We start from the raw sequence: 16,397 nt of genomic DNA, 5'->3' as shown, positions 1-16,397 counted from the left end.
ACACTTTAATACATTGTTGATCCCATTACTCCTGAATCTCTCTCGCATTCTGTTATACCAATAGAAATATAATCCAGTATGTAATTAGTGTCCCTGTCTATACTCACATTAAGTGTTCTACATTTATCTATGTTGATATCCATTTTCCATATACTCGACCATTCTGATAATCTATTTAAGTCCCTCTGCTAATCCACTAAATTTTCATGAGTCAATTACGCCCCTCCTCTTTTTGTATCATCGGCTAATTGACTTAAGTCGCTGGTTATTCCCGTATCCAAGTTGTTAATATATATAACGAACAAGAGCGGTCCCAAGACTAACCCCTGAGGAACACCACTGACTACATTGCCCAGTCCGATGTAACTCCGTGGATGCAGATCCTCTGTTTTCTATTAGTGAGCCACGCCCTAATTCAATTAAAATACACAGACCTCGACGCCATGTGCCGCTATTTTTCTAAGCAGACGCTCATGAGGTAGTCTGTCAAAAGACTTACTTGAGTCTAAGTATACATCATAACTCTTGCCCTGATCAACAGTTTCAAATACTTTATTAAAGAAAGAGAGAAGGTTACTGAGACATGACTTCCCTTTTGTAAACCCATGTTGAGAATCCCTAATGAGATCATGATTCTCCAAGTGTTTCGTATTTTGTCCGCTATAAATGATTCGAGAAATTTGCCCACAATAGATGTCAAGCTGATAGAACGATAATTAGATACAATAGATCTATCCCCTTTCTTAAGAATGGAAACGACATTTGCTGTCCTCATTGCTTAGGAACTACGCCTGATTTCAGAGAGATTTGACACATTTAAAAGCAGAACACTTAATTCCTCCTGACATTCTTTCAAGACCCTCGCATAGATACCATCTGGCCCAGGACTCTTGTTTACTTTTACTGGTTCAGTTTGTTCAAAATATCAAATTTATGTATTTTTACATCGCATAGCTTCCCGCTTTCGTCCCTCTTGTAAATTTGCTCTGGAGCCGGAATGTTTGTATTCTCCTCCTGCGTAAATACTGATATGAAGTGATTGTTTAAAACTTCACACATTTCAATCTCACTGTCAACAAATCTAATATAATCTACTAGAATGCGATTTGATAGATCCAAGTTTCTCCTTAACCTTAACCTGTTTTTTGCTTCGCTAGCTATCTTAATTTCGTAATTTCTTTTAGCCTTCCTAATCTCTGATTTTACCATTCTCTTAATTTGCGTTAGCTGATCAGTAAAGTGTGTTTCCCCCCGTTTTACCTTGTCCAAGCTCTTATTTCATTTCATTGTTTATCTATTTTGGGTCATTAATGTTGGTCCTATATTGCCTATATGGAATACATTTACCTCCATCACCATCCCATCCATAAAGAAATGAAACAGCCGTAGTGACATTACACACCCCTGCCGCAGACCAAGCTTCTCATGGAGGCACTCACTTTCCTCTCTTCCCACTACGTAAAATCAATCACTGCTTTTAGCAGATTTGCTCCCTCACTTCATATTCTTCATTCCTTCCAAAAGGCATCTCTGCCAACCCTATCACATGCTTTCTTCACATCCATAAGTGCAACATACAAATCCTGCTGTTTCTCACATATATTCTTTAAAGCAAGCACCTGACTGCCACTTCTAAAACCACATTGTTCCTCCCAAATGTCATGCTCTGTAGATGCCTTCACATTCTCAGTTACTTCTCTCCCATGCAAGTTAACCGGTACAGTTCACAATAAGCCTTGTAGTTTGAGCAATCACTTTGGTCACCCTTCCTTTATACACTGGCACTATACATGCATTCTGCCAACACTCAAGTACATCACCATGATCCATGAATTCATTGAAAATCCAAGCTAACCAATCACAATGCAGCCATCCCCTTTCTTAAACCATTCAACTGCAATACCATCCACTCCAGCCGCCATGCCACGTTTCATATTACACAAGGCTTTCACCACCTCTTCTTCCTTCACCAAACCATTCCCCATGACTCTCTCACTGTGCATATCACCGTGACCTAATTACCCTACAACTGCCACCCTATCATCAAACACATTCAACAGTCTTTTAAAGATATTTACTCCATCTCTTCCTTACTTCACCACTAACCTGTTGCTACTTCCCCCATTGCCCACTTCGCCGATACTGACACAAATTCTCAAGTTTTTGCATGCTGTTAACCTTCTTCCAAAACATGTTATTCTCCCTGAAAGGAACCTGGATGCTCTAGATCCAAGTGAAACGAAGCTCAAGGATAAAGGGGACAAAGGATTCGGAAGTGTCTTAACAGTAAAGTCAGGTGTTGGTGAGAGGATAAGTAGTGCGACTTCTAAAGCAGGAGTATTGGGAGTGTGTGAAAGAGTTTAAGGAAGAATTTCTAGGCTGATGTGGGTAGAATTGAAAGTAGATGGTGAGAGATGGGTGAGTCTTAGTGCTCATGCACTTGGCCATGAGAAGAAAGATCATGAAAGACAAATGTGTTGGGAGCAGCTGAGTGAGTGAGTCAGCAGTTTTGATGTAAGAGATTGGGTGTTAGTAATGAGTGATTTGAATGCGAAGGTGAGTAATATGGTAGTTGAGGGTGTAATTGGTGCCCATGGGGTATTCATTCTTATGAAGAGAAATGGTGAACAGCTTATGTTATGTACTGAAAACTACAGGTGATTGGGAATACCAAGTTTAAAAAGTGACACTTACACAAATATATGATGTGAGCAAGAGAAATGGCAAGCGTGCATTATTGGACTTCATAGCAACTGGTATGCATGTAGAGAAGAGACTTTTGGATATAAATCTGCTGAAAGGAGCAGCTGGTAGGGTGTCTGATCACCATTTTGTGGAGATGAGGGTGAAGATTTGGAAAGGTTTTCAGGAAAGAGGAAACAACGTGTTTAGAAAAGATGTGGTTAAAGTAGGCCAGCTTGCAAAAAAAGCTTGTGTGAAGAAATATCAGGAGAGATTGAGTATAGGATGACAAAAGGTGACAATAGATAAAGCGAGGGTAGTGAATGAGGAATGGAAATTATTTAAGGAAGCAGTCCTGCCATGTGTGAGAGATGCATGTTGCATGTGAATGCTGGGAGGAGGGCAGATTAAAAAACGTAATGAGTGGTGGGATGAAGAGGTAAAGTTGTTAGTGAACGAGAAAAGAGAAGCATTTGAGAGGTACTTACAAGAAAGGAGTGCAAACGATTGGGAGATGTATAAGAGAAAGTGGCTGAAGGTCAAGAGGAAGATGAAGGGGTTAAAAGAGAGGGCAAATGAGAGTTGGGGTGAGTGCGTATCAGTAACCTTTAGGCAGAAAAAGGTGTTTTGGATGGAGGTTAAAAGTTTGCGAAAAACAGGAGAACAAATAAAAACATCGGTGAAGCAGGCAAACAAGGAAATGGTCATAGGTAGTGATAAGTGAGAAGAAGGGGTAAGTATTTTAAAGGACTGTTGAATGTTTTTGATGATAGGGTGGCAGATGTACAGTGTTTGGTTGAGGGTGGTATAAGAAGTAAGGGTCATGGTGAAAAAGAAAAAAAGAAAGAGGTTATGAAACCCTTACGTAAGATGAAATGTAGCAAGGCAGTTGGAGTGGATGGATTGCTGTAGAATTTGTTAAGAAATGGGGTAACTGTGTTGTTGATTGGCTAGGAATGATTTTCAATGTATGTATGGATCATGGTGAGGTGCCTGAGGATTGGCAGAATTAATGTATAGTGCCACTGTATAAAAGCAAAGGGGATAATGATGTGTGTTCAAACTGCAGAGGTATAAGTTTGTTGAGTATTCCTGGGAAATTGTATAGGAGGGTATTGATTGAGAGGGTGAAGGCAAGTACAGAGCATCAGACTGAGGAGGAGCAGCTTGGTTTCAGAAGAGGTAGAGGATGTGTGGATCAGGTGTTTGCTTTAAAGAATATATGTGATAAATACTTAGAGAAACAGATGGGCTTGTATAAAGATTTTATGAATCTGAATAAAGCATATGACAGGGTTGACAGAGAAGACTAAGCAATGAGAAGTTCTTGTCACTGTAAGGCTTGTGTACAAGTTGGAAGAGACGAGAGTGAATGGTTCCCAGTGAAGGATGTTCTGTGACAGGGATGTGTGATGTCACTATTGTTGTCTAGTTTGTTTATAGATGGGGTGGTTAGGGAGGGGGGAATTCAAAAATTTTGGAGAGAGGGGCCAGTATGCAGTCTGTAGGGGATGAGAGGGCCTGGGAAGTGAGTCAGTTGATGTTCGTCAATGATAAAGCTCTGGTGGCTAATTCTACTGAGAAACTGCAGAAGTTGGTGACTGAGTTTGGAAAAGTGTGTGATATTAAGTTTGCCAGGTTTGAGTGACAATTTAGATGAAATGCAAGTTTGAATCAATAAAAATTGGTGGAAGTAAATGTTTTAGAGATGTGGGAGTGGACTAGGCAGGGAATGGAACCATGGAAATGGAAGTGAGTCATAGGATGGGGGAGGGGGCGTAAGTTCTGGGAGCGATGAAGACCATGTGTAAAGAGAGAACGCTATTTCTGAAGGCAAAAATGGATATATTTGAAGGAATAGTAGTTCCAACAACATATTTTTGCGAGGTATTGGCTATAGATATGGCTGTAAGGAGGGTGGATGTGTTGGAAATAAAAGATTTGAGGACAATATGTGGTGTGAGGTGATTTGACCGTGTAGTAATGTAAGGTTGAGAGAGATGTGTAGCAATGAAAATGTGGTTGAGAGAGCAGAAGAGGGTGTGTTGAAATGGTTTGGACATATGGAGAGAATGAGCGAGGAAAGTTTGACAAAGAGAATATATGTGTCAGAGGTAGAAGGAGAACAGGGACACCAAATTTAAGGTGGAAGGATGGAGTGAAAAAGATTTTGAGCGATGGGGACCTGAACATGCAGTAGATTGAAAGACGTGCAGGTGGATTGGAATGATGTGGTATACTGTGGTCAACATGATGTCGGTGGACTGAACCAGGGCATGTAGAGTGAAAAAAAAATTGAGCGATCGGGGCCTGAACATTCATGAGGGTGAGACGCGTGCAAGGAATAGATTGAATTTGAACGATGTGGTATACCGGGGTCGACATGCTAGCAATTGACCGAACCAGGGCTTGTGAAACGTCTGAGGTAAACCATGGAAAGGTCTTTGGGGTGTGGATTAGGATTGGGAGCTGTGGTTTCGGTGCATTACACATGACAGCTAGAGACTGAGTGTGAAAGAATGTGGCCTCTTTTGTATATTTTCTTGGCGCTACCTCGCTGAAGCAGCGAGGTAGCGATACTGTTTCCTGTGGGGCGGGGAAGCGTCGTGAATGAAGGCAAGCAAGAACGAATATGTACATGTGTATACGTATGTATATATCTGTGTATGTTTTTATATGGGAATATCTATTTATCTATTTATTTAATTATCTTTATTTATTTATCTATTATTTTATTTATTTATTATACTTTGTCGCTGTCTCCCGCGTTAGCGAGGCAGCGCAAGGAAACAGACGAAAGAATGGCGCAACCCACCCACATACACATGTATATACATACACGTCCACATACGCACATATACATACCTATACATCTCAACGTATACATATATATATATGCACACACACAGACATATACATATATACACATGTACATAATTCATACTCTCTGCCTTTATTCATTCCCGTCGCCCCCCCGCCACACGTGAAATGAAAATCCCCTCCTCCCGCATGTGCGCGAGGTAGCGCTAGGAAAGACAACAAAGGCCACATTCGTTCACACTCAGTCTCTAGCTGTCATGTATAATGCACCGAAACCACACCTCCCTTTCCACATCCAGGCCCCACAGAACTTTCCATGGTTTACCCCAGACGCTTCACATGCCCTGGTTCAATCCATTGACAGCACGACGACCCCGGTATACCACATCGTTCCAATTAACTCTATTCATTGTACGCCTTTCACCCTCCTGCATGTTCAGGTCCTGATGGGTGAAAATACTTTTCACTCCATCCTTCCACCTCCAATTTGGTCTCCCACTTCTCCTTGTTCCCTCCACCTCTGACACATATATCCTCTTTGTCAATCTTTCCTCACTCATTCTCTCCATGTGACCAAACCTTTTCAACACACACTCTTCTGCTATCTCAACCACACTCTTTTTATTATTCTACTCTCTCAACCACACTCTTTTTATTACCACACATCTCTCTTACCCTTTCGTTACTTACCCAATCAAACCACCTCACACCACATATTGTCCTCAAACATCTCATTTCCAACATATCCACCCTCCTCTGCACAACCCTATCTGTAGTCCATTCCTCGCAACCATTTAACATTGTTGGAACTACTATTCCTTCAATCATACCCATTTTTGCTTTGCAAGATAATGTTCTCGCCTTCCACACATTCTTAAACGCTCCCAGAGCATTCGCCCCCTTCCCCATCGTGACTCACTCCCGCTCCCATGGTTCCATCCGCTGTTAAATCTACTCCCGGATATCTAAAACACTTCACTTTCTCCAGTTTTTCTCCATTCAAACTTACCTCCCAATTGACTTGTTCCTCAATCCTAGTGTACCTAATAACCTTGCTCTTATTCACATTTACTCCCAGCTTTCTTCTTTCACACACTTTACAAAACTCAGTCACCAGCTTCTGCAGTTTCTCACCTGAATCAGCCACCAGCACTGTATCATTAGTGAACAACTGAATCACTTCCCAAGCCTTCTCATCCACAACAGCTTGCATACTTGTCCCTCTCTCCAGAACTCTTGCATTCACCTCCCTAACAAGCCCATCCATAAACAAATCAAAAAACAATGGAGACATCACGCACCCCTGCCGCAAACCGATATTCACCAATCAATTTCCTCTCTTCCTACTCGTACACATGCCTTACATCCTTGATAAAAACTTTTCACTGCTTCTAGCAACTTCCCTCCCACACCATACACTTAAAACCTTCCACAAAGCATCTCTATCAACTCTATCATATGCCTTCTCCAGATCCATAAATGTTGCATACATATCCATTTGTATTTCTAAGCATTTTTCATACATTCTTCAAAGTAAAAACCTGCTTTTACACATCCTCTACCACTTCTGAAACCACACTGCTCTTCCCCACTCTGATCCTCTGTAAATGTCTTCACCCTCTCAATCAATACCCTCCAATATAACTTCTCAGAAATACTCAAGAAACTTATACCTTTGTAATTTGAACACTCATCTTTATCCCCTTTGCCTTTGTACAATGGCACTAAGCATGCATTCCGCCAATCCTCAGGTACTTCACCCTGAACCATACATACATTGAATATCCTCACCAACCAGTCAGTAACACAGTTACCCCTTTTTTGATAAATTCCACAGCATTACCATACAAACTCGCCGCCTTGCCGGCTTTCATCTTCCGCAAAGCTTTCACCACCTCTTCTATGTTAAGCAAACCATTCTCCCTGACCCTACCACTTCGCACACCACCTCGACCAAAACACCCTATATCTGCCACTCTATCATCTAACACATTCAACAAACCTTCAAAATACTCACTCCATCTCCTTCTCACATCAACACTACTTGTTATTACCTCCCCATTAGGCACCTTCACCGATGTCCCCATTTGTTCTATCTTACGCAATTTATTTATCACCTTTCAAGACATCTTTTTGTTCTCCCTAAAATTTAATGATACACTCTCTCACCCCAACTCTCTTTTACCCTCTTTTTCACCTCTTGCACCTTTCTCTTGACCTCCTGCCTCTTTCTTGTATATATCTCCCAGTCACTTGCACTATTTCCCCGCAAAAATCGTGGGAAGTATTCTTTCTCCCCATCCCCAGGGATAATATATATCTATTTATTTATCTTATTTTGCTTTGTCGCTGTCTCCCGCGCCTGCGAGGTAGCGCAAGGAAACAGACGAAAGAAATGGCCCAACCCACCCCCACACACATGCACGCACACACACACACGTCCACACACGCAAACACACACACCCACACATCCCAACGTACACACATATATACACACACAGACACACACATATAAACACATGCACACAATTCACACTGTCTGCCCCTACTCACCCCCATCACCACCCCGCCACACACGGAATAACATCCCCCTCCCCCCTCGTGTGCGCGAGGCAGCGCCAGGAAAAGACAACAAAGGCCCCATTCGCTCACAATCAGTCTCCAGCTGTCATGCAATAATGCCCGAAACCACAGCTCCCTTTCCACATCCAGGCCCCACACAACTTTCCATGGTTTACCCCAGACGCTTCACATGCCCTGATTCAATCCATTGACAGCACGTCGACCCCGGTATACCACATCGATCCAATTCACTCTATTCCTTGCCCGCCTTTCACCCTCCTGCATGTTCAGGCCCCGATCACTCAAAATCTTTTTCACTTTATCTTTCCACCTCCAATTTGGCCTCCCACTTCTCCTCGTTCCCTCCACCTCCGACACATATATCCTCTTGGGCAATCTTTCCTCACTCATTCTCTCCATGTGCCCAAACCATTTCAAAACACCCTCTTCTGCTCTCTCAACCACGCTCTTTTTATTTCCACACATCTCTCTTACCCTTACATTTCTTACTCGATCAAACCACCTCACACCACATATTGTCCTCAAACGTCTCATTTCCAGCACATCCACCCTCCTGCGCACAACTCTATCCATAGCCCACGCCTCGCAACTATACAACATTGTTGGAACCACTATTCCTTCAAACATACCCATTTTTGCTTTCCAAGATAATGTTCTCGACTTCCACACATTCTTCAAGGCTCCCAGAATTTTCGCCCCCTCCCCCACCCTATGATCCACTTCCGCTTCCATGGTTCCATCCGCTGCCAGATCCACTCCCAAATATCTAAAACACTTTACTTCCTCCAGTTTTTCTCCATTCAAACTTACCTCCCAATTGACTTGACCCTCAACCCTACTGTACCTAATAACCTTGCTCTTATTCACATTTACTCTTAACTTTCTTCTTTCACACACTTTACCAAACTCAGTCACCAGCTTCTGCAGTTTCTCACATGAATCAGCCACCAGCGCTGTATCATCAGCGAACAAAAACTGACTCACTTCCCAAGCTCTCTCATCCCCAACAGACTGCATACTTGCCCCTCTTTCCAAAACTCTTTCATTCGCCTCCCTAACAACCCCATCCATAAACAAATTAAACAACCATGAAGACATCACACACCCCTGCAGCAAACCTACATTCACTGAGAACCAATCACTTTCCTCTCTTCCTACACGTACACATGCCTTACATCCTCGATAAAAACTTTTCACTACTTCTAACAACTTGCCTCCCACACCATATATTCTTAGTACCTTCCACAGAGCATCTCTATCAACTCTATCATATGCCTTCTCCAGATCCATAAATGCTACATACAAATCCATTTGCTTTTCTAAGTATTTCTCACATACATTCTTCAAAGCAAACACCTGATCCACACATCCTCTACCACTTCTGAAACCACACTGCTCCTCCCCAATCTGATGCTCTGTACATGCCTTCACCCTCTCAATCAATACCTTCCCGTATAATTTACCAGGAATACTCAACAAACTTATACCTCTGTAATTTGAGCACTCACTCTTATCCCCTTTGCCTTTGTACAATGGCACTATGAAAGCATTCCGCCTATCCTCAGGCACCTCACCATGAATAATACATACATTAAATAACCTTACCAACCAGTCAACAATACAGTCACCCCCTTTTTTAATAAATTCCACTGCAATACCATCCAAACCTGCTGCCTTGCCGGCTTTCATCTTCCGCAAAGCTTTTACTACCTCTTCTCTGTTTACCAAATCATTTTCCCTAACCCTCTCACTTTGCACACCACCTCGACCAAAACACCCTATATCTGCCACTCTATCATCAAACACATTCAACAAACCTTCAAAATACTCACTCCATATCCTTCTCACATCACCACTACTTGTTATCACCTCCCCATTTGCGCCCTTCACTGAAGTTCCCATTTGCTCCCTTGTCTTACGCACTTTATTTACCTCCTTCCAGAACATCTTTTTATTCTCCCTAAAATTTAATGATACTCTCTCACCCCAACTCTCATTTGCCCTTTTTTTCATATATATACAAATACTCCCTTGCGTAAGACAAGGGAGCAAATGGGAACTTCAGTGAAGGAGGCTAATGGGGAGGTGATAACAAGTAGTGGTGAAGTGAGAAGGAGATGGAGTGAGTATCTTGAAGGTTTGCTGAATGTGTTTGATGATAGAGTGGCAGATATAGGGTGTTTTGGTCGAGGTGGTGTGCAAAGTGAGAGGGTTAGGGAAAATGATTTGGTAAACAGAGAAGAGGTAGTAAAAGCTTTGCGGAAGATGAAAGCCGGCAAGGCAGCAGGTTTGGATGGTATTGCAGTGGAATTTATTAAAAAAGGGGGTGACTGTATTGTTGACTGGTTGGTAAGGTTATTTAATGTATGTATGACTCATGGTGAGGTGCCTGAGGATTGGCGGAATGCGTGCATAGTGCCATTGTACAAAGGCAAAGGGGATAAGAGTGAGTGCTCAAATTACAGAGGTATAAGTTTGTTGAGTATTCCTGGTAAATTATACGGGAAGGTATTGATTGAGAGGGTGAAGGCATGTACAGAGCATCAGATTGGGGAAGAGCAGTCTGGTTTCAGAAGTGGTAGAGGATGTGTGGATCAGGTGTTTGCTTTGAAGAATGTATGTGAGAAATACTTAGAAAAGCAAATGGATTTGTATGTAGCATTTATGGATCTGGAGAAGGCATATGATAGAGTTGATAGAGATGCTCTGTGGAAGGTATTAAGAATATATGATGTGGGAGGCAAGTTGTTAGAAGCAGTGAAAAGTTTTTATCGAGGATGTAAGGCATGTGTACGTGTAGGAAGAGAGGAAAGTGATTGGTTCTCAGTGAATGTAGGTTTGCGGCAGGGGTGTGTGATGTCTCCATGGTTGTTTAATTTGTTTATGGATGGGGTTGTTAGGGAGGTGAATGCAAGAGTTTTGGAAAGAGGGGCAAGTATGAAGTCTATTGGGGATGAGAGAGCTTGGGAAGTGAGTCAGTTGTTGTTCGCTGATGATACAGCGCTGGTGGCTGATTCATGTGAGAAACTGCAGAAGCTGGTGACTGAGTTTGGTAAAGTGTGTGATAGAAGAAAGTTAAGAGTAAATGTGAATAAGAGCAAGGTTATTAGGTACAGTATCGTTGAGGGTCAAGTCAATTGGGAGGTGAGTTTGAATGGAGAAAAACTGGAGGGAGTGAAGGGTTTTAGATATCTGGGAGTGGATCTGGCAGCGGATGGAACCATGGAAGCGAAAGTGGATCATAGGGTGGGGGAGGGGGCGAAAATTCTGGGAGCCTTGAAGAATGTGTGGAAGTCGAGAACATTATCTCGGAAAGCAAAAATGGGTATGTTTGAAGGAATAGTGGTTCCAACAATGTTGTATGGTTGCGAGGCGTGGGCTATGGATAGAGTTGTGCGCAGGAGGATGGATGTGCTGGAAGTGAGATGTTTGAGGACAATGTGTGGTGTGAGGTGGTTTGATCGAGTAAGCAACGTAAGGGTAAGAGAGATGTGTGGAAATAAAAAGAGCGTGGTTGAGAGAGCAGAAGAGGGTGTTTTGAAATGGTTTGGTCACATGGAGAGAATGAGTGAGGAAAGATTGACCAAGAGGATATATGTGTCGGAGGTGGAGGGAACGAGGAGAAGATGGAGACCAAATTGGAGGTGGAAAGATGGAGTGAAAAAGATTTTGTGTGATCGGGGCCTGAACATGCAGGAGGGTGAAAGGAGGGCAAGGAATAGAGTGAATTGGAGCGATGTGGTATACCTGGGTTGACGTGCTGTCAGTGGATTGAATCAAGGCATGTGAAGCGTCTGGGGTAAACCATGGAAAGCTGTGTAGGTATGTATATTTGCGTGTGTGGACGTATGTATATACATGTGTATGGGGGTGGGTTGGGCCATTTCTTTCGTCTGTTTCCTTGCGCTACCTCGCAAACGCGGGAGACAGCGACAAAGCAAAAAAAAAAAAATATATATATATATATATATATATATATATATATATATATATATATATATATATATATATATATATATATATATATATATATATATATATTTATATATATATATTTATTTATATATATATATATTTTTTTTTTTCCAAAAGAAGGAACAGAGAAGGGGGCCAGGTGAGGATATTTCCTCAAAGGCCCAGTCCTCTGTTCTTAACGCTACCTCGCTAATGCGGGAAATGGCGAATAGTACGAAAGAAAAAGAAATATATATATATATATATATATATATATATATATATATATATATATATATATATATATATATATATATATATATACATACAAACAAAGTGCATAGGAACGCGCACCTTCATAGGACATACAAGCCTCCAACAGCCAGGATCGAACCCGGTAGCATTTTCGCCTGTGGCACAGGGGTCCCGGGTTCGATCCTGGTTGTTGGAGGTTTGTATAATATATAATGTATATAATATATTCCTATGACACTTGTTGAGAAGGAAATACTGCAAGACCAATTTGTTGTAGTTTTCCCTTCTTCACTAATAATCCTGTAAACAGCATTTTTCTTACAGTGCAGACAGTGTTCTGTCCATAATCTTATCTTTAACTGAAAGACAATCCACATCAATGTTCCTCATATTTTCAAGTAGAAAGCCTCTACTCTCCGTAAGAATTTCAAATGAATTATCTTCTCTTGTACGAAAGATGTCATATGATATATATGTACTTCAGGACCTAGAGGAGTGGGTGAGCGGTGCTGGTGAAGATGGCTTCATATTCTTCAGTGTTGGATCAGCAGTCATAGCATCCAGTATTCCAGAGGAGTGAGTATAGTGTGTCAGGGATAAAGGTAGAGAGAGATATTTCAGTGTGGTTTGGTTAAAACAATAATTCTAGATTACTTTCGTTGGAACTAACATGACAAATTCACAGTTATATATACTTCAGGAATGTTGTGATATGTTAAAGTGTTCAGATTTATAGAATAACACATTATGTATTCGAGCATCTCATAGACTACTGTGTAAAAAGAGATATTACACATTTTAGCAAAAAATTTTTTTTCATTCTTAATCGCATTTTCCATGTCAGCAAGGTAGCACCAGGAAACAGAGGAAGAAACACATATGCTTACACTCACTCACACACACACACACACACACACACACACACACACACACACACACAAACATATTTATTTTATTTATTTTGCTTTGTCGCTATCTCCCGGGTTAGCGAGGTAGCGCAAGGAAACAGACGAAAGAATGGCCCAACTCACCCACATACACATGTATATACATACACGTCCACACACTTAAATATACATACCTATACATCTCATCGTATACATATATATACACGCACACAGACATATACATATATACACATGTACACAATTCATACTGTCTACCTTTATTCATTACCATCGCCACCCCGCAACACATGAAATAACAACCCCCTCCCCCCTCATGTGTGCGAGGTAGCGCTAGGACGACAACAAAGGCCCCATTCGTTCACACTCAGTCTTTAGCTGTCATGTAATAATACACCGCAACCACAGCTCCCTCTCCACATCAAGGCCCCACAGAACTTTCCATGGTTTATCCCAGACGCTTCACATGCCCTGGTTCAATCCATTGATAGCACGTCGACCCCGGTATACCACATCATTCCAATTCACTCTATTACTTGCACGCCTTTCACCCTCCTGCACGTTCAGGCCCCGATCACTCAAAATCTTTTTAACTCCATCTTTCCACCTCCAATTTGGTCTCCCACTTCTCTTCGTTCCCTCCACCTCTGACACATATATCCTCTTGGTCAATCTTTCCTCACCCATTCTCTCCATGTGACCAAACCATTTCAAAACACCCTCTTCTGCTCTCTCAACCACACTCTTTGTATTACCACATATCTCTCTTACCCTATTATTACTTACTCGATCAAACCATCTCACACCACATATTGTCCTCAAACATCTCATTTCCAGCACATTCACCCTCCTCCGCACAACTCTATCCATAGCCCACCCCTCGCAACCATATAACATTGTTGGAACCAATATTCCTTCAAACATAGCCATTTTAGCTTTCGTGGATAATGTTCTCGACTTCCACACATTCTTCAACGCTGCCAGAACTTTCGCCCTCTCCCCCACCCTATGATTCACTTCCGATTCCATGGTTCCATCCGCTGCTAAATCCACTCCCAGATATCTAAAACACTTCACTTCCTCCAGTTTTTCTCCATTCAAACTTACCTCCCAATTGACTTGTCCCTCAACCCTACTGTGCCTTATAACCTTGCTCTTATTCACATTTACTCTCAACTTTCTTCTTTCACACACTTTACCAAACTCAGTCACCAGCTTCTGCAGTTTCTTACACGAATCAGCCACCAGCGTTGTATCATCAGCGAACAACAACTGACTCACTTCCCAAGCTCTCTCATCCACAGCAGACTGCATACTTGCCCCTCTTTCCAAAACTCTTGCATTTACCTCCCTAACAACCCCATCTATGAACAAATTAAACAACCATGGAGACATCACACACCCCTGCCGCCAACCTACATTCACTGAGAACCAATCACTTTCCTCTCTTCTTACACGTACACATGCCTAACATCCTAGATAAAAACTTTTTACTGCTTCTAATAAATTTGCCTCCCACACCATATATTCTTAATATCTTCCACAGAGCATCTATGTCAACTCTATCATATGCCTTCTCCAGATCCATAAATGCTACATACAAATCCATTTGCTTTTCTAAGTATTTCTCACATACATTCTTTAAAGCAAATTCTCGATCCACGCATCCTCTACCACTTCTGAAACCACACTGCAATTCCCCAATCTGATGCTCTGTACATGCCTTCACCCTCTCAATCAATACCCTCCCGTATAATTTCCCAGGAATACTCAACAAACTTATACCTCTGTAATTTGAGCACTCAGTTTTATCCCCTTTGCCTTTATACAATGGCACTATGCAAGAATTCCGCCAATCATCAGGCACCTCACCATGAGACATACATACATTAAATAACCCTACCAACCAGTTCAACAATAGAGTCACCCCCTTTTTTAATAAATTCTACTGCAATACCATCCAAACCCACTGCCTTGCCGGCTTTCATCTTCCGTAAAGCTTTTACTACCTCTTTTCTGTTTACCGAATCATTTTCCCTGTTCCTCTAACTCGACCAAAACACCCTATATCTGCCACTCTGTCATCAAACACATTCAACAAACCTTCAAAATACTCACTCCATCTCCTTCTCACATCACCACTACTTATCACCTCCCCATTAGCCCCCTTCACTAAAGTTCCCCTTTGTTCCCTTGTCTTACGCACTTTATTTACCTCCTTCCAATTCCAAAACATCTTTTTATTTTCCCTAAAATTTAATGATACTCTCTCACCCCAACTCTCAGTTGCCCTCTTTTTCACCTCTTGCACCTTTCTCTTGACCTCCTGTCTCTTTCTTTTATACGTCTCCCACTCATTTGCATTATTTCCCTGCAAAAATCGTCCAAATGCCTCTCTCTTCTCTTTCACTAATAATCTTGCTTCTTCATCCCACCACTCACTACCCTTTCTAATCTGCCCACCTCCCACGCTTTTCATGCCACAAGCATCTTTTGCATAAGCCATTACTGCTTCCCTAAATATATCCCATTCCTTCCCGACTCCTCTTACATCCTTAGTTCCCACCTTTTTCTATGCTGTATTCAGTCTCTCCTGGTACTTCCTCACACAAGTCTCCATCCCAAGCTCACTTACTCTCACCACTCCTTTCACCCCAACATTCTCTCTTCTTTTCTGAAAACCTCTAGAAATCTCCACCTTCGCCTCTACAAGATAATGATCAGACATCCCTCCAATTGCACCTCTCAGCACATTAACATCCAAAAGTCTCTTTCGCACGCCTATCAATTAACACGTAATCCAATAACGCTCTCTGGCCATCTCTCCTAATTACATACGCATACTTATGTATATCTCTCTTTATAAACCAGGTATTCCCAATCACCAGTCCTTTTTCACCATATAAATCTACAAGCTCTTCACCATTTCCATTTACAACACTGAACACCCCATGTACACCAATTATTCCCTCAACTGCCACATTACTCACCTTTGCATTGAAATTGAAATCTCGTGCATCAAAACTACTAATACACTCACTCAGCTGCTCCAAAGACACTTGCCTCTCATGATCTTTCTTCTCATGCCCAGGTGCATATGCACCAAAAATCACCCATCTCTGTCCATCAACTTTCAGTTTTACCCATATCAATCTAGAGTTTATTTTCTTACACTCTATCACATACTCCCACCACTCC

The 16,397-nt window shown here is 41.8% G+C and overlaps 1 protein-coding gene across 1 annotated transcript in view; it reads left to right on the top strand.

The window, feature by feature from the left end:
• Positions 1 to 16,397, top strand: part of LOC139754186 (UDP-glycosyltransferase UGT5-like) — a 209,065-nt gene that overhangs the window by 159,752 nt on the left and 32,916 nt on the right. Inside the window, exon 7 of the mRNA XM_071671397.1 lies at positions 12,779 to 12,870. Within this exon, the coding sequence (XP_071527498.1) occupies positions 12,779 to 12,870 (92 nt within the window). The remainder of the gene's footprint in view (positions 1 to 12,778; positions 12,871 to 16,397) is intronic.

The sequence above is a fragment of the Panulirus ornatus genome, chromosome 16, assembly GCF_036320965.1.
Source record: "Panulirus ornatus isolate Po-2019 chromosome 16, ASM3632096v1, whole genome shotgun sequence".
NCBI lineage: Eukaryota > Metazoa > Arthropoda > Malacostraca > Decapoda > Palinuridae > Panulirus > Panulirus ornatus.
Note: the sequence above shows the minus strand (reverse complement) of the source record. Positions and strands in the feature narration are given on the sequence as shown.